This window comes from Uloborus diversus, chromosome 5 (genome assembly GCF_026930045.1).
Source record: "Uloborus diversus isolate 005 chromosome 5, Udiv.v.3.1, whole genome shotgun sequence".
In the NCBI taxonomy this organism is placed as follows: Eukaryota; Metazoa; Arthropoda; class Arachnida; order Araneae; family Uloboridae; genus Uloborus; species Uloborus diversus.
Genome location: NC_072735.1, coordinates 96275557 through 96292708, shown reverse-complemented (window position 1 = coordinate 96292708; position 17152 = coordinate 96275557). Strand labels below are relative to the sequence as shown.

The window sequence follows — 17152 nt, the reverse complement described above, 5'->3', positions numbered from 1 at the left end:
TTCATCACATTTGCGTCCAAGCCAATGAGGATAAGATTAAGTTTTAAGAGAACAAAATTTTTCATTTCTCAAGAAAATAATATAAAATAATAATGAAAAAAAATTGCAGACCATTTTGTGTTATTTTTATTAGTTTGCAATTAAAGAACACATCCAATTCTGCTTTGTTTTTGAAAACAGGCATTTTTGGATCGTGTCTACTTCCATCTTCTGAATGACCAAATATGGCGACTATGTTTCACACGTAGCTAACTGAAATAAATGACTTACCAATCAAAAACATGCTTTTCCCCAATCGACCCTCCCATCTTCAGATTGTGCTTTTGAAGCAGTAAATTGTCTTCTTCCCTGTTGAGTTTGTGCATAATTCCTGTTCACCCGAGGAATTTTTTTCTTTGGAACAATCGAGAGCCAAAAATGGCGGCTGCGGAAGTTTTTTTTGGATAGCTACTTTTTTTTATTGCCAGCGTCATCTCGCCTAAAAAGTTTTGCTATTTTTTTGAGAAACATTGATAAAAATGAAGATTAAATCTCATAGAACAAAATTCCCTGGGGAAAAATTGGGAAAAAAAATGTTTGGGGGCACATTTGAAAAATCCCCGACATTTTTGACTATGTCATTTTCCTTGCCAATTCCAGGTTTTCCCAGAGGGTACGAACCCTGTAAGAATAATGTTCTGATAATAGAGCATAAATGATCCTCTTCTTCATTTTTTAATTCATAAATATGTTGCTGTGTCTACTATATAGTACTATTATTGTGCAGCATTTTATTATTTACTTCATACTGTGCGTACCGTGTTGTTTTATTTTGTGTCTTTCCCTCCCATTGATCATTTATTTTGTGCATGTATTTCATGTTGAATAAAACTTTTTTTATTTTTTTTTTCAAATACAGTAAAAGTTCAGTTCTTTATGTAAGAAACTGTAGTGTATAATTGAAAAATGCTTTAAAACAGTTTAAGGAGTGTTTATAAGAGTCTAAAAGAATTTAGTGTGCATCTAAAAAAAATTCTATGCATATATTTTTCCACAACGCGAAATTTCAACTTACGCGAGGAGTCTTGGAATGCATCCCTCGCATAAGTTGGGACTTGACTGTATGAGATTTTACAAATAGAAAGTGAAGAATAACAATTAAGTGGTTAAGTAATTTTTCGTAAGTTAATAATCTATTAAATTTAATTATAAAATTACAAACATTTAATTAAAACTAGAAAGACGACGCTGTCTGTATAAATAGGAAGGCTACTTTCACCGCCATACTTAAAAAAAACGAAAATCTTACTTTTTTTTTAATCATAGAAAAGTTTTGATGCATCATAAATTAATTTAACAATCAATTTAATCATAATATAATTTGCAAATTAATCAAAGGTAGCTTTTTTTTATTTTTAAGTTTTATCTTCGATCAAGCAAAACACACATATGCATTACTTTAAATTATTGAGAATTATGAGCCCAAAAACCAACTGAAGGGAGATCATAAGCATAATATTTGGTAACAAACAGGAAGGCTGGATTCACCTTAGGTAATTTTCTTGAAGGTGATGCACCAAAAACACAGTTGGATGCTATCTTTAGTCAAGTTAAAGATAAGGTCATAACATCCATGACTCCCCCCCCCCCCCACCATCCCACCCTGGATTCGCACCAGGCATAGAGATACAAATGAGACAAACATGCATTTTAGTCAATGTTTGAATAAAAAATATATAATAAGCTGAAAATTAGAAAACTTACCAATTAGTTAGTAAAGTTGGCTTTGAGCTCAATCGTGCCTGAATCATTGCAGTTAACTGAGCGATTCGAGCTTTATTCTCTGATAAAGATGGCAAAGAATCACCAGTATTTACAGTTGGTGCTCCGGTAACAACAGCACTTGAAGATATTTGTGTTTGATTTAAAGGTCCAGACAACCTCATTTGCTAAAAAAATAGAAAAAAACAATTGTATGAATCTACTTCATTTAAGTGATATTTATGCACATTATGCACCATCAATACATTATTTCATTATGAATTTATAAATGAGCTTTAACACACATAAAATGTACTAAGATTTTGCTAAACTATCTCCCTACAGTAAACAACATTTTGTACTGTGATTTTCTATCAATTAATATTTTAGGAATATTAAAGTATGCAAATAATTTTAAGTCATCTAATTAAGATATTTTCCAACAAAATAAAACAAAGAATAAACTTTATAACTTTACAGGTGACAAAACTATTGTTTTAACAAAACTAAAAACCAATTCATTTAGGATAAAAAAGAAAAGAAAAAAACTTTTAGCTGAAATATTTTTTTTTTCAGTTAAAGGAAAGTATTTTTTCAGTATGCAAAATTCAATATTTCTTGCACCAATAATGAAAATTCCAAAATACAATCTTTTTTCAGCAAGTAAAAATTATAGTGCTTTACTTTCTTTGTCTAAGTTAAAATTCAAAAAAAAAAAAAAACAAAGAAATGAATGAACTATATATTAGTATTCTACTATCCAATCGGAAATAAAGGAAAAGGCACCGAAAGAGATCTTACTCTCATTCAAGAAAAAAATTTAAAAACTTTTCATGCATTTTTTTTTTTTTTTAGAAATGCAAGAACCATAAATGTACATATTTTTGATATGAAAAAGCACTTGGCCAATTTAAAATTGAAAATGTTTTCCCAATCGACGTTCAAATGAAGTAATTTCCATCAGCAAAAAAGGGGAAATCACATTTCCTGACACTGTACAAGTTGTAAAAAATATTTGAAAATTCATTGCTGCTTATAGGTTTTTTTTTTTTTTTTTTTTTTTTTTTTTTTTTTTTTTTTTATTTATTGAATGCTTTTTTCCATGCTTGGAAAAAAGAAGCTCATAATTTTAGCGGAATGTTATTACACTTTTCAATGTTTAGAAATGAAACTGTTTGCAAAAAGACACTCTTGTCTGATTGAAAGTTAGCTTGAATTAAATAAGGAATTGCACAAAAATAAGAATGATAGTGGTGGAAAAGCTTAAATGATTAATAATTAAACTAACTGAAAACCTGACAAAAAGGTTCAACTAGATAAATTTAATGAACTATAGAAACAAAAGGGTTAATCTTACTTTTTTTCTTTCTTCAATCATTCGTTGAGCATTGGCCATCATTTCTTGAATCTGAAATGCATTTTTAATTACTTTTAGCGAACACAAATGTTAAACAATTTAAGAAATTAAAACATAATGATAATTACAAAAAAAAATATTTATAAAAACCTTAGTCATATAGCTTATACTGTTTGGAAAAAAAAAAGTAAAACTTTTTATACATGGGTAACAATAAACCAAAATAGAGAGTTTTTTACAAGACATAAAAAACTAGTCGAAAACTGTCAAACACTGACATTATTGTTAATTGCTTGGTGCTGAAAAATATTTACACATATCAATCAAGTTAATTAAAAAATAAATTTATATGTTTAACTGTAAAAAAAAATTAAAATTTTCCTATAAATTAATTTTTTGTGTTGCAAAAATAGTAACAGGTATTAAAAGTGTTAAACCCAGTTTTAAAAGAAGTTCTGTTTAAAATTTGTTATACAGAAAACAATTACTTGTAAGTGATTTTATCATTCTACAAAAAAATCCTATGTCAGGATTTATGTAAGTGTTCTTTTTCTTTCCTTCTTTTTTTTTTTTTTTTTTTTTTGGAATAAAAGTAAACCTGAGTTGATCAGCACTCAATGATTAATTATAAGTTAAACATTTTGGATACTACTTTTGTTTGTTTTATAATTTACTTTTCTGTAAAGTGATATGAATATTCTCAGTTCATATATGAGGCAACACAGGGATGTGCCGACCAAAACTCGCTTTTGGAGCAATCTTGGGAGCAGGAAAATGGTGAGTTTAGAGCAACTTGGAGCAGCAAAACTATGAATTTTCAGCAGTCTGGAGCAGTAAAATTGCAAATTTGGAGCAGCCTGGAGCAGTAAAATTGCAAATTTGGAGCAGCTTACAGCAGCAAAAATTAAAATTTTGCATCAATTTAGAGCAACTATGTATATTTCACACACAGAATCACGTGTGACATCATATAATAAAAAAGGAGATTAAGGATGCAAAAATGCCTTAACTACAACTACAAATTGAAGCTCTGTTAATTACATTTTTTTTTTCTGTCTAATATTTTTCACAAAAGACAAGTCCTGTCCTACATTTTTCTTACACTTCTTTTGATTTAAATTTAGTGCACACATTTACTTTGCTTTAGTGCAAATTTAAGTTTGAGTGCTTTGATACCTATTTCTAAAATTTGTTTGCTTTTATGTAACATATTCAAAAAGGCTGTTAAGAATAGCACAAAAGAATGGTTGAATTTAAAAACTTAACCTCAACAAAGTTAAAAGTGAGTTTTAAAGAGTTGTTAGTAATTTTGTGTTTCTTTCTTTTTTTGATATGTTTAAGTTATTCACTTACATTTGACTTTTTTTTTTCCTTGGCATATATGTTTATATACTGAACTACTTGATTAACAAATCTGAAGATCAAGCAAAGGCAACATTAAACCTTTTATTTTTAACTGTTTGACATTTAATCACAAAATCAATAATGAAATTACAATGGAAAAAAAATGATTTTGAGAAATGTTACAGAAAAGGATTTTTTAAACACACTTGAAAAAAAATATGAAAAATGTGAAAAAAGAAAAATAAATAAATAGAAATTTAAAAACAGACTAAGAATATGGAAAAAAAATGCATGAATCTGAGAAACTTGAAATGTCTGCATATTCATTACTAGAGCATTAGAATTCCCAGATTTTTGCTATCTTAAGTGTCTCCAACCAAAACTAGGGATCTATTTTTTGTCCTAAAATCTTAAGAAACTCGAGATTAAAAACTGGTGAACAATATTAATTTTTACAGATGGCATTCGCTTAAATCAATTTGGATGCAACTGGACTAACATCAAGTGGGGGAGGCAAGAAGATGAATTTACAAGTCCTCATGTAATAAAACAAAAGATAGCAAAGGTTGAAAATAATGATCAGTGAAAAATTTTTCTAGTTAAAGGAACAGAATCAAATAAAAAACTTAAACAATCGAGTTTTTCAAAAGATGCAATCGGATTTTGAAATGCGCCAAAAAATTGGAACAAAGCCAAAAAATCGTAAAAACAAGCTCTAAATGCATAAACTTGATGATATTCTGCCAAAACTGCCAAATATGCTAAAGGAACTGCAACGTTAAATGCAAAATTGCAGTTATGGCACAAGTTTGTCCGATTTTGGCACAAAAAAGTCCATCTGACGGTCTTTTGGAGCAGTTTGGCGCAGGATCGGCGATTGGAGCAGTTCTCACATCCCTGGTTAATATTTGCTGAAATACATGCAAATTCATTTTACTTTCTAATAACTTTTTGATGCTGAATTTACTAAGTTAAATCTCAGTTAGGATATCTTAGCAAGAATATGGTGGATAGGCTTCAGAAAATATAGCTCACGTAGTTCAGCATTGAGAGGATCTTCTCTCATTTTAGACTGTTCCATTCTTAACTTTAAAATGAACTTTGAGTACAAAAAGCTTGAAAATTCGTATTTTTTCATTGCATGATTCAAGTGAAAAAACATTTAGAACGAGACTAAATATGATATGTAAATGTTAAAGGAATAAAGTTTGTTTTTCTCCTTTAAAAAAATATATATATATACTGCTATTTATAATACTTTTTATTTTGCAATAATAGTAGCTCTTTTATTTATCTATTTCATTATCCTTTCATAAGCTTTTTGTAGAATCCAAATTAAGTTTGGGACTTTTTAGTGTACAATAGTTTAAATATTTAAAATAGGCAAAAATTTTCCTTCATATGAAATACAAATTTATAAAACTAAGAATCATTTGTTAAGGTAATCTTGTTGTCAACACACATTTTTGACAGGTTCTGCATAAATTTAGGTTTTTGACATGTCGAAATGTTTTGTGTATGTCGAAAACCATTTCAAAAAGAGTTTTTAAACATAACTGTAAAAACTGGATAATGGAATTCAAGTTTAGTTAAACAAAAGGTTTGACTTGAGCCACAATGAGATACCATACTTTAATCTAGACAATTTGTGGGGTCTACTCTGCTTCATAATTCCTTTACTTTTAATTTATTTGCTTGATTCTTTCATAGGGATGAAATTTTAATATCGGGTATCCAGTTGATAAATATATTTTTCACAAAAAGTTAACAAATAGTTACCTGCATTGTTGTTAACTGTCCTGGGCTAGGCTGGCCTGCCAATGGAAGATTTGGATGCTCTTCAACTTTCAACTTTTTGCTCTCAGTTCCGTTATCATCCTACAAAAATATGAGTATAGTATTAAACTAAATTATCCAGTCAACTAATATCACTTCAAAAAAATATATTAATAATAATCCAGCGCCAATATCATTTTAAGCAAATGTGTATTAAACAAGACATTACATTTTCACCTATGCTTAGATTTTCGATTCTTCTTTCTGTTTTTTAAGTAAAATAGGTTGCAAACACGAAGAAAAAATATAAAATATCGATGATAGGACCAAAATAAAAATAGATTACGCCTATGATGCTTTAATATGTGAGAGAAATGTAATATACTCTTCTGTAAACAAAGCCTCTTTATGATAAATGTTAGAATAGTGTCACGAATTGCATATGCTAAGTAAAAAGTAAATACTTTTTTACATCATACTATAATATAAAAAATTAATGATGGCATCACAACAGCCAATGAAATCGTAAATGTTTTCACAAGGAGATGTCAGGCTGAACTTCATTATCAATGTTTAAAATTTCAAGCAAAGTTTGAAATCAAATGTTTCAGCTTTCAATCGATTAAAATGATCCTGGAATAGTCCTGTTATAAATTTCTAGTATAATATTTTTGCATTTATTCAATACAATAATTTGGAATCAAAAGTAGATGTCCTATGTTAAAAATATTTTTCTAGTTTTTTCTTTTTGGCTCTATAAAGAACATTTTGGGAATTATCGCTTCATTCTGGCAAAAACCAAATGAGAATATAAGGTTTATATGAGATCTGGTCTATTGATTCTATTTGGTCTATTTGATCCTCACCTGCTTGACTATACTGATGCAGTAAGTATGCAGTGAAAAGGAGTGACGATCCAGATTGTGAAGCATTCCCAATGGAACTGCTTGCAGTTACTAGGGATTGGTAAGTCATAGTAAGCAACACTCTATTCAAAGAAAGGATAGACTGAAAGTAAACAAACAGTTTGCTAGTAGGTTTGTCACTATGGTGCTTTTTGGGATTTTCTCGGGGGGGGGGGGGAGAGTAAAAGTATTTGCATTTACTGTCTGCTTGCCCCCATTTTGTTTCTATCCAAGCCAAACAACATGGTTGACATTGCCAAAGAGAGTTGCTATTTTGTATGGGGCGATTCCATTCTGACGGGTGTGACATTCAGACACTATTTTTACTGGTTAAACCAACATTTTGAGCACTAAAATCAGTTAACAAATACTAATAAAGTATTTTAATCATGTTTAACTATGCATTTGCTTGAATAATTGAGTTGGAGCAAAGATGCAGGACTTTTCAATTTTTTTAAAGAAATTTTGAAAATCTTGTGACGGGATAATGACTTCAAAAGTCTTGTTATTACAGCAGAGAGTGCTTTGTGATTGTATCACAGCTGCAAATTTCATCCATCCCTTTCGAAATTTCTTAAGACCTAAAATGCTTTGTTTGTCTTTGTGTAATAAATTTGTGTCTGTGACCATATTTTCCTAATGGTTCTTGCTTCTCATCCTGTCCTCTAACACCTTTTAACAATTTGTCCAAGTGTTTAAACAACCTGTATATAAAACTAGATTAAAATCAGCTGCATAAATAAGTTGAATGTTCATACTGAATAAATGTTCAATGTAATTTGTTATTTTGATACATGTTACTGTTTTTGATGTGGTCTCACAAAATACAATTTCGCTAAAAATGTAGTTTTGGACACAAGGGTTCTGGACAGAATGGTAAAACCCAGGGTTTTTACCGTGGTTTTAACGTAGTGTCCAAAACCTTGCCAACCCCTGATCAGAACAAAAAAAAAAATCTGCCATTATATTTTCCAAAGAAGATTACTTCATTTGAAGCTCTTTAAGCGAAAAAATAAATAAAAATTTTGCATTGTTTCACTCTTTTTCCAAACGAGCAATATTATTAAGTGTTTAAGAGCAGTGTTTCACTCCAATTATTTTTCTTTGAAAACACAGCTTTAAGGAAAATTCTGATCTCAGGAAATACAAAGTGAAAAAAAAAAATCTGTAAATTGTACATTACCCCCTGCTAATTTTTAGTTTAAAAATATTTTGGTAAAACCCAGAACATTTAGAAGATTGCTTTAATTACTAACCAGCAAATATTTTTGCATGTACAGAAACTAAGTTCACTTATACTGAAAGAACTTATGTTGAAAGTTAAAGGCAGCAAATAAAGATAACAATTTAAAAACATAACAATTTTTTTTCTCATCTAGAAATTTTATATAAATGTATTCTCCATGTATATATTATTGCTCTGAAATTATCTTCATTTTACACAGTGGCATACCTAGCATGGTTGTCATCTGGGGCCGTAACTTGTGGTGTCACTCTACTCCCTCACCCTCCCAAACGCCAAAAAAAAAAAAATTAAAAAAAAACTGTTATAATGTTCCCTGTAATCATGAAAACACGAAATTTATACAATTTTCAGAAAGAAGTACATTTGTGTTATAACAAAATTTCAAGTTGCTTAATGTGCCCAAGACAAATATTAACTATGAATGCTTTTTATGTAACTTGCCCTAGAAGTATATGTGCAGGGCCAGAGCTAGGTCAGAAAAGTAAGGGGGTGTATGAAATTGATGGCCTTTTAATTATTTCAAACGTATCTCAAACTTAGGGAAAGAAAGCTCTCAAACTTAGGGAAAGAAAGCTCTCAAACTTAGGGAAAGAACACTCACAAATTTAGGGAAAGAACACTCTCAAACATTTTTTGGACAACAAATGCTTTTATCAATGGTGGGATGGGAGGGGAGGGAGGGTGATCAGATAGATCAACATACACACATTTCCCTATCTCAATACCTTACTTCCAAAAATTTTATTTTGCAGTATCCATTACCTTAGTTATTTACTTGACAATTATTTCTTTTTAAGAATTTTTTACAACAGATGAAGCATATATTTGTTCATTCTTAAAAATATTTGTAGAAAGTAGACTTAAAAGAAGCTAACAAATTATTCTTAGCAAATAATGCAAACTTTACCAGGTTGGTAAAATTACGTTGCAGTATTGGCAATGTTGTCTCACTTTTTTGGAATTTTATAAAGTTCATAAGGTAAATATGAAACACAAAAATGTCAATACTTTTCTTAAAATAAATTTTTTGGCAATTTTGCAAAAAAATACTGACATTACTGACTAAATTTTGAAAAAACTGACAAATACTGACCATGATAAAAAATACTGACTTGTACTGACCAGTATTATGCCCTTTTTTTTCTATTAAAAGAAATTCAAATGAAACTTAATACATGATATTTATGATGAATTTAAATATTTTTACAACACAGATTTTTTTTTTTTGTATTGTGACGGGTGTGACACTGTGCAAATCCGCTACTTGGATGAGCAATTTCTAAATGAATAGTGATCAGTACAGATGACAAACTTGACAATAGGGAATATAAATTACATTTCATAAGAAAAAAAGCTAGTACTGGGCATACATTTAGTTTAGCACTCCTTTAATGTTCGCTAACGAAATTAAGTCTAGTGTAGCTTTTTTTTGGTAATTACGAACAATTTCTTTTTTTAAATATCACCTTTTACGAAGAAAAATCAACAAGGTCATCCATTAGCATACATATCTCTACTTATTTTTTCGTTTTAAAGTTAATATGTAAAACAGTAACATAATACTAATGATATAGTGCTTTGTAGTACTACATTGCCTTAGGTGGTTAGTGAAAAAAAAATAAAAGCTACATCAGGTTTTAATATAATCTGACTGGGAGTAAAATATAGCATTTGAGTTGTAGTGATAACTATATTTTATAATGTAAACTTTGCACTCGGTTTAGCTTAAACATTATCAGAGCTAGAGCTGTTTCCCAAAAGTTGTCACTTCTCTGAACTTCATTTCTTCATTAATTCTTGTTCAGCTTAAACATTATCAGAGCTAGAGCTGTTTCCCAAAAGTTGTCACTTCTCTGAACTTCATTTCTTCATTAATTCTTATTAAGCTTAAACATTATAAGAGATGGAGCTGTTTCCCAAAAGTTGTCACTTCTCTGAACTTCATTTCTTCATTAATTCTTGTTCAGCTTAAACATTATCAGAGCTAGAGCTGCTTTCCCAAAAGTTGTCACTTCTCTAAACTTCATTTCGTCATTAATTCTAACTTGCTGACAATATTCACACAGACTTCAGTGTTTGCTTTAGTATACAGATCAATTCCTCTTCACTGCACCATTAAATAAATGAAAAGACTTAGCTCAATTTGACAATGTTGACTGCATTTAGCCCCCCACAAATATGACTACTGTCGCGTTCTATACAAAATGGTTAAAAAATTCTAATCTCATGTCAGTAAAAATCCCGTCCCTGGAAAAAAAGCACTAATTTGATTTTTATACATCATTTTTAAATGAGCTCTACAGCAATCAGAACATTTTGTCACTTTGCATGGTTAAGACAATTCTGTTTTCAGATCAATTATGCTACCATTTTAAAATGTCCCATGGAGCATATTTGTTCTGATGCAGTAACTTATTTCCATAAGGAAGCAAATTGTATTATCTTTTAACCCCTTGAGGACCAGCGCATGGAAAACGAAGCGCAGCTACGGGACCGAACGTTCCGAAATGGAACGCCGCCATCGGCCCGAGCATTTACAGCAGTTAAGCCTAACTGAACAAAAATATTCATATAAAATCAGCATTTCAAAATAATGACTTGATATTTTAAATTTGCTTAAACAATGTACTACTGATTACTAATTATTAATATAAAGACTATTACATTATTAGAAGGGAGTGAAAGAAGTAGAATACTAAAACTTTAACTATGTGCACAAAGTTCAATAATTTGTGCACAAAAAGAAAGTTCGAGTTAGACATCGTGAATGTGCAATCAAAGAAAAGAAATGTAGCAAAAAAATATGTTCCTTATGTAATTTTAATTAAAACAACTTAGGTCAACGAATTTAAACTAGTTAAATTCCCACGCAACAAGTCTCAAAATTGCTTCATAATTCTCTCGAAAACATTCCCTTTCACTCACTTCGCTAACCATTTTTATTGCAATGTTCCAGTCTCCAAATAAAAAAGAATAAATAAAGAAGAACAATATCAGAAAGGATTCAAAAATAATCATAAACTTCAGTGCCGCTTGAAATCATTCCTGTACTCTCATCGAACGGGGAATCCCAAAAGTCTGGAACACATACGCAAAATATTTTAACCTTCCTCCCCTCCCCCATAATTTATTCAGCTAGATGTATATCTCTTTCAATTACTCGTAACAAAAAAAGAGAAGCAAAGATATAAACAAGAGCAATTGAGACCTCATAAATCGTATGCGAAGAGCAGTGATTCACTGTTGTTTACATAAAAAAAATCTATCCCATTCAGAGTTCCAAATAAGAAACTAAAGCGTGTACATGAAGGTCAAATACCATGTGACTCGAATATGATCAAAGTTATAGCCATTTAGCGCCATCTATTATCGTTTAAATATTCAATTCAATCGTTCCATTTCGAGAAAGCATATATGTGACGCTGGGACGTCAGCGTCGATCAGAGCGCGTAGCGGATACGTGCCGCTGGGCTGATAAGAGAGGAATTGTTCCGTAGCGTTCGCGTGACGCTGGGTACGAACGGGTTAACCATGCACAACTTGTAAATGTGAGACTTTAGATTGCATCCTGAGAACTTGTGGCCATAATTTTGGGCAAAGTTTTCTTGTTGTATAATTCCAGTGTCTCCAAAATAACTTTTTATCTGATGAAAAAAATTTGAGGCATTTTCACAAACTGAGTAGTTATAAAAATGTGCAACTGATTATTTACTTCCTTTATAGCTATTTTACTCCTTTGAAATGTTTCAAGAATTGAATAAAAGTAACTTACGTAATAACCAAAAAATTATTGAAATATAAATAATTCAAATCTGTCATGTAATAAAATTTTCAGATAATTTTTTTAAAATTACAATGTTAATTTGAAAGAAATAAAATGGTTTAATCTTCTATTTCATTTAGAAAGTTTTAAAAAGCTATTTTAAATGCTTCCACACCTGTCCCAATGATTTTGTCCAACTCATCACAAATGTTTATCACACCTCTCACATAAATTTTCCCAGAGAATAAATATATGATCATATCAATAAAATCACTGGATTATAAAATCAGCCCCTTTTTAAAATCAAATCTGGAAGAACAGAATCATTGCAATATCAAAACATGTTAAAACCATCCTTTAATAAAATCACTGTCGCCGGTTTATAAAATCAAGCTTTTGTTCATAATACATAAAACATTGATTAAGAAGCAATAGAAGTGAAGGAATCGATCTCAGAAGATGAGGAAATCTAAGTGCCAAATTTGCCCTCTTCAATACATGTCAGAAAAGTGCTACAAATGATATTGAATCATTACTCTCCAATTGTTCAAATATTGGTGTATTATTGTTAGATTAAGTAATTTGTGTAAATAAAAAAGTGTACATCATGTTTATTTAAAATGTCAACTGTATTTTGTAACATTTAAAAAAAAAAAAACTGAAGTAATTTGTTTTGTATTCAGAATATTTAAACTTCAAAAAGATTTCAATTTTCAAGTGAGTGTAGGTATGCAGGTGTTAATAAAATCAGCCGCTTTATAAAATCAAATGTCATCAGAACGATTTTGAATTTAATCAGCGTCGGGCACTGTACTCCTATTCAGACCTGTAAACATTAGAACTTTGGAAAGTTTCATGTTGTTCCGTGGAAGAATGCATTTGCTATGGTAACTTAAGCATCTTTTTTTTTTTTTTTTTTTTTTTTTTGTGACGGGTGTGACAGCGAGGCCTTATAACTTTATCTATATATATAACAATGAGTGTTTGTTTGTACCTGATGGCCAGACGCCCCCATAGCACCTACAGCTCTAAAACTTGGCACAAAAATCGAATGTACCCCATGGGCATGCACCTTGAACCTGAAATCCTTAAATTTCTAATTAGTTTTTTTTTTAATTAAATGTTTTATATGATTTGTAGCCCCTTTTTGTGTTTAATTCATCACAGACCCCCAATCAATTGCGCCAGGAAAATATTTTTTGAACCAAATTGCAGGGAATTCAATTTCAAATATGAAGACCAAAAAATTTTTGAAAATTGAGATTTTTGAATTTATGAATTTTTGAAAAAACTTTTATTTTGCGTTTAATTTTTTTCTAAGCCTATCTTCCAAAAGGTATCAGATATTTATTTCTGAAAATTTCGTATGTAATAGTCAAAACATGTCTCCCTCTTCAGATTTTTTTTTTTTTTTTCAAAAATACAAGATAGCCTTTTTTTTTAATTTTTATGAAATTTTGAAAAAACCTTTATTTTTTGCTTGTTTCTGGGTTTAATTCCTTTTAAACCATCTCACAAAATGTATGAGAGCTTTCTTTCTGAACTTTTAGTATGTAGTAGACAAGACATTTCCCCTTCTTCAGAATTTTTTTTTTTTCCAAAAATATGCCATAGCTTTTCTTTTACATTTTTTTAAAATTCAAAGTGACACATTTTTCCTGGTTGGGGGAAAAAATGTTTCTTCATTCTGTGACGTCATGATAGGGCTACGTTGCGGTTGAATGTGAGAACCGGTGGTTTCTTGATTTGGTTATTGCGCCGTTGTCATAGTTCATTGTGCGAATGTTAATTGATTTTCTTTCTAATTTGAAAGTCGCTTGGCGAATTTGGCGATAAACAATGAAGTTGCAGTATTTGTTTATTTCGCAAAATGTTTTAGACAGATTGCAAAGGATTGCATTTTTGTTTTTAAAGGGTGTTCGCGAATTTTACTTTAAAAATATGATTACTGGTTATTTGACATCAGGGGGGGGGGGGGCTTGCTTTATAGTACAGTAAAAATAGGGGTCGGACCCAAACATCCAAAAAAAAAAAAGCTAAACCTGGTGCAAATTGTTTATTACCCTCCCAATAAGAACAGGTAAAAAGTCCCACCCCATTGTGCGTCGGGTTTTTGAATGGGGGGCATCTAAAAATTGCCGTTTTGGGTATTTTTCCAGAATTTTTAGAGTAAATTTAAAGTGAGAATATTATGTTATACTAAATTTAAAAGCATGAAATTAAAGGTGTTTGACCCCCAAGAGGGACCCACCAATGCTACAGAGCCCCCCTATCCCCGTAAAACGAAGCAGTACCCCCGAACCCCCCTCCATACATTTCATATGGAAACATTATTTTATGCCAAGTTAAAGTTAGAAATCGAGTGCGTCCATCCTCCAAGATCGATGGTGCACCTCAAAGCTACAGCACCCCCCCCCCCTCCGACAAATAAAATAAATCCTCACCCCCCCCCCCCCTTTTATTTCAAGTAGAAGTATTATTCCATGCAAATCTAAAATGCATTAAATCAGGACTGTCCACCCCATAAGAACATAGCTCATCTCCCAAAACAAAATTATATACTAAAATATTATCCTCCCCCCCCCCCCCCCCCCCACCCTCTCTGATGGTGCACATTCGATTAAATAACCAGAAAATTACGCTGACTTGTTTTTTGCTTTCAAATGATTTCTCCTAATCTTGTAACAAAAGGTCAAGATGTTTTTTGGAATCTAGATCCTCAGCAAAATCGTTATTGTTGCAGCTATGTCTAACACAGTTTGAGCATATAATTGAGCACTTCAGTCCATTTTCAGACTTTTCAAACATTCACTATATCCAATGAACCCTTCAGAGCAAGCACAAGATTTGAGACGCAGAAAGTCTTCTAGAGCAGAAGGCTTGGCTGTTGTAACAGGACGCAGATTATATTTCTGTGTTGCTTTCTTTGCACCCATCAAAAATGACACAAGCTTTCTCATACTTACAAGTTACCTATACACTGCATTGCTGGAATATTTCCTTGAAGTTTACAGATCATTACCAAAAATATGACCAAGCAGATATCTTCCATTTATTACATATGAGACAGTGAGAAGCAAAGGGATGTAAGTGGCAAAATTAAAAATTTGGAGATAACCAGTACAAATGGTTGGTGAACCTCTCCTCTATCTTGAGGGAAGAGATGGTACTAGTAGACCTGGTAATTGCTTCTATACAGCATGATTTAGAAAAGAAAATCAGTGAAAGCCTACCTAGGATCTTATCTTTAAACGAGTTTTATTCAAAACTTGAAAATGTCCACTTGCATCCCTTTGCTTCTCACTGCCTCATACATGACACCAGCTGTTCGTTCTGTGATGGTGGATGAACCTTTTGCTTCAGATAATAGCACTTTAACAATACAAGATTTCTTTCCTTCTGAAACCAGATTCATCGAATACTGATGGAGGATCAGCGCATAACTCGTACCAGAAGTTTTTAACAATTTGTTATTCCATCTTTACTGTTCATACCATTCGGTGTAAAAAATGGTTTGGGCTTACACATCTTTACAGATAGTAACTACTCTCACAACAGAAGCTAAAGACATAACTGTTTACCTCCTTTGCAAAGAAATGCCACAAAAATTGTTTGCCTTCAATATCCTTTGTACCCGTACGTTAAAGGTCTCATCGCAACTCATCTTATCATCAGCGAGCAATACCACTACCAACTTGAGAGGGAAGAAACTTCTGGGGGCTTTTGAAACGGATTGTGATTTTCAAAATGGGAGACAAAAAGGTGTAAATATTTAGCATTCTATTGTTGTATTGCTCATTGCTCTCATCAAGACTTGTTCTAATCGTTGAATCACTACAGGTTCTAGACCACCTGAATTTGTCACTGCGTTAGATCGTTGGATAGCTGATGTTTTAGCTGATGTTTGATGTGATCAAATTTTGTTTTATCGCATAATGTACTCAAAAGTTTGAGATAGTGTTGCAAGTATATGTCTGCATATTTAGCATATTCACATAACCAGCTGCGTAAAAGAGAGGTAGCTCGGTGTTTGTCAATGAGAACCCCCCACCCGACTTAGAGGGTGCAGAATTGCAACATTGCCCGTCTCACTATTGGCAATTTTGATTTGTCCCCCCCTTACGGTGATGGCAAAAGATTGTAGAAAAGTTGAAGTAAGTTAATCAAGAAGTATTGAAACATTGGGTCAATTTGGACTTTTTTTAAGCTGCACAGGAATTTTGTTTTCCAGCGCTCTAAACAGTTTAATAACTCCAATCACAAATAATTTGGTTACTGAGCTCGCTTAGATCTTTTAGAATTATCATTCTGACATTACCATATCATTGTGTGGCATTTTGTACTTCTGAAAAATTTGAATCGGGGATATTTTTTCGTGAACTTCACTGCAACAGTTCATTTTAGAATTTAAATTCAGGGTCCCCCCCCCCCCCAAAAAAAAGCGATGGCGCACCCCCTTAATTGTGACGGAGTATCCATCCAGAATAAAAGCCCTCAAAAAAAAGAAAGAAATACCCCTTTGAAAACAACTGCCTTAAAAATTTCAATGACGCAAAGCTGATCCATGAGCCCCCCCCCATCCCCCCCCCCCCCGCTTGTGCACCCCTCTGTTAATTAGAATTTTTTAAACGGGAGAGTTTATTATTTTACTATTATTGAGTGTGATTTCTGCGACTTTTGAGTATTTTTTTAAGTAATAGAAATTATTTTTTATTTAAATAGAGGGATTATTTCGCCCCCCCCCCCTTCCCCCCCAATACCCCGACGCGCATAGTTCTGGGTCTTTTTACCCCTTCTTGCTGGAAGGGTAAGAAGTAATTTGCAACAGGTTTCACTTTTTTTTTTTTGGGATGTTTTGGGTTTGGCCATTTTTTGGCCTAATTTTACTGTACTATTATTGTGCGATGAGGTTTTATCAATGAAGTTATCGCACCAATGACTAATTTAATTAGTGCATTGTTAGTTGCAGAGTGTAACTGGAGTCCTTTTCAGAAAACAATACCTGTATTATGAAATTATGA

At 31.7% G+C, this 17152-nt stretch overlaps 1 protein-coding gene across 1 annotated transcript in view; it reads right to left on the bottom strand.

The window, feature by feature from the left end:
* LOC129222841 (U4/U6 small nuclear ribonucleoprotein Prp3-like) overlaps nt 1–17152 on the bottom strand; it is a 149089-nt gene that overhangs the window by 78638 nt on the left and 53299 nt on the right. The window contains exons 4-6 of the mRNA XM_054857392.1: nt 6221–6319; nt 3098–3148; nt 1744–1928 (exon numbers count right to left, since the gene is read on the bottom strand). Coding sequence (XP_054713367.1) covers nt 1744–1928; nt 3098–3148; nt 6221–6319 — 335 coding nt within the window. The remainder of the gene's footprint in view (nt 1–1743; nt 1929–3097; nt 3149–6220; nt 6320–17152) is intronic.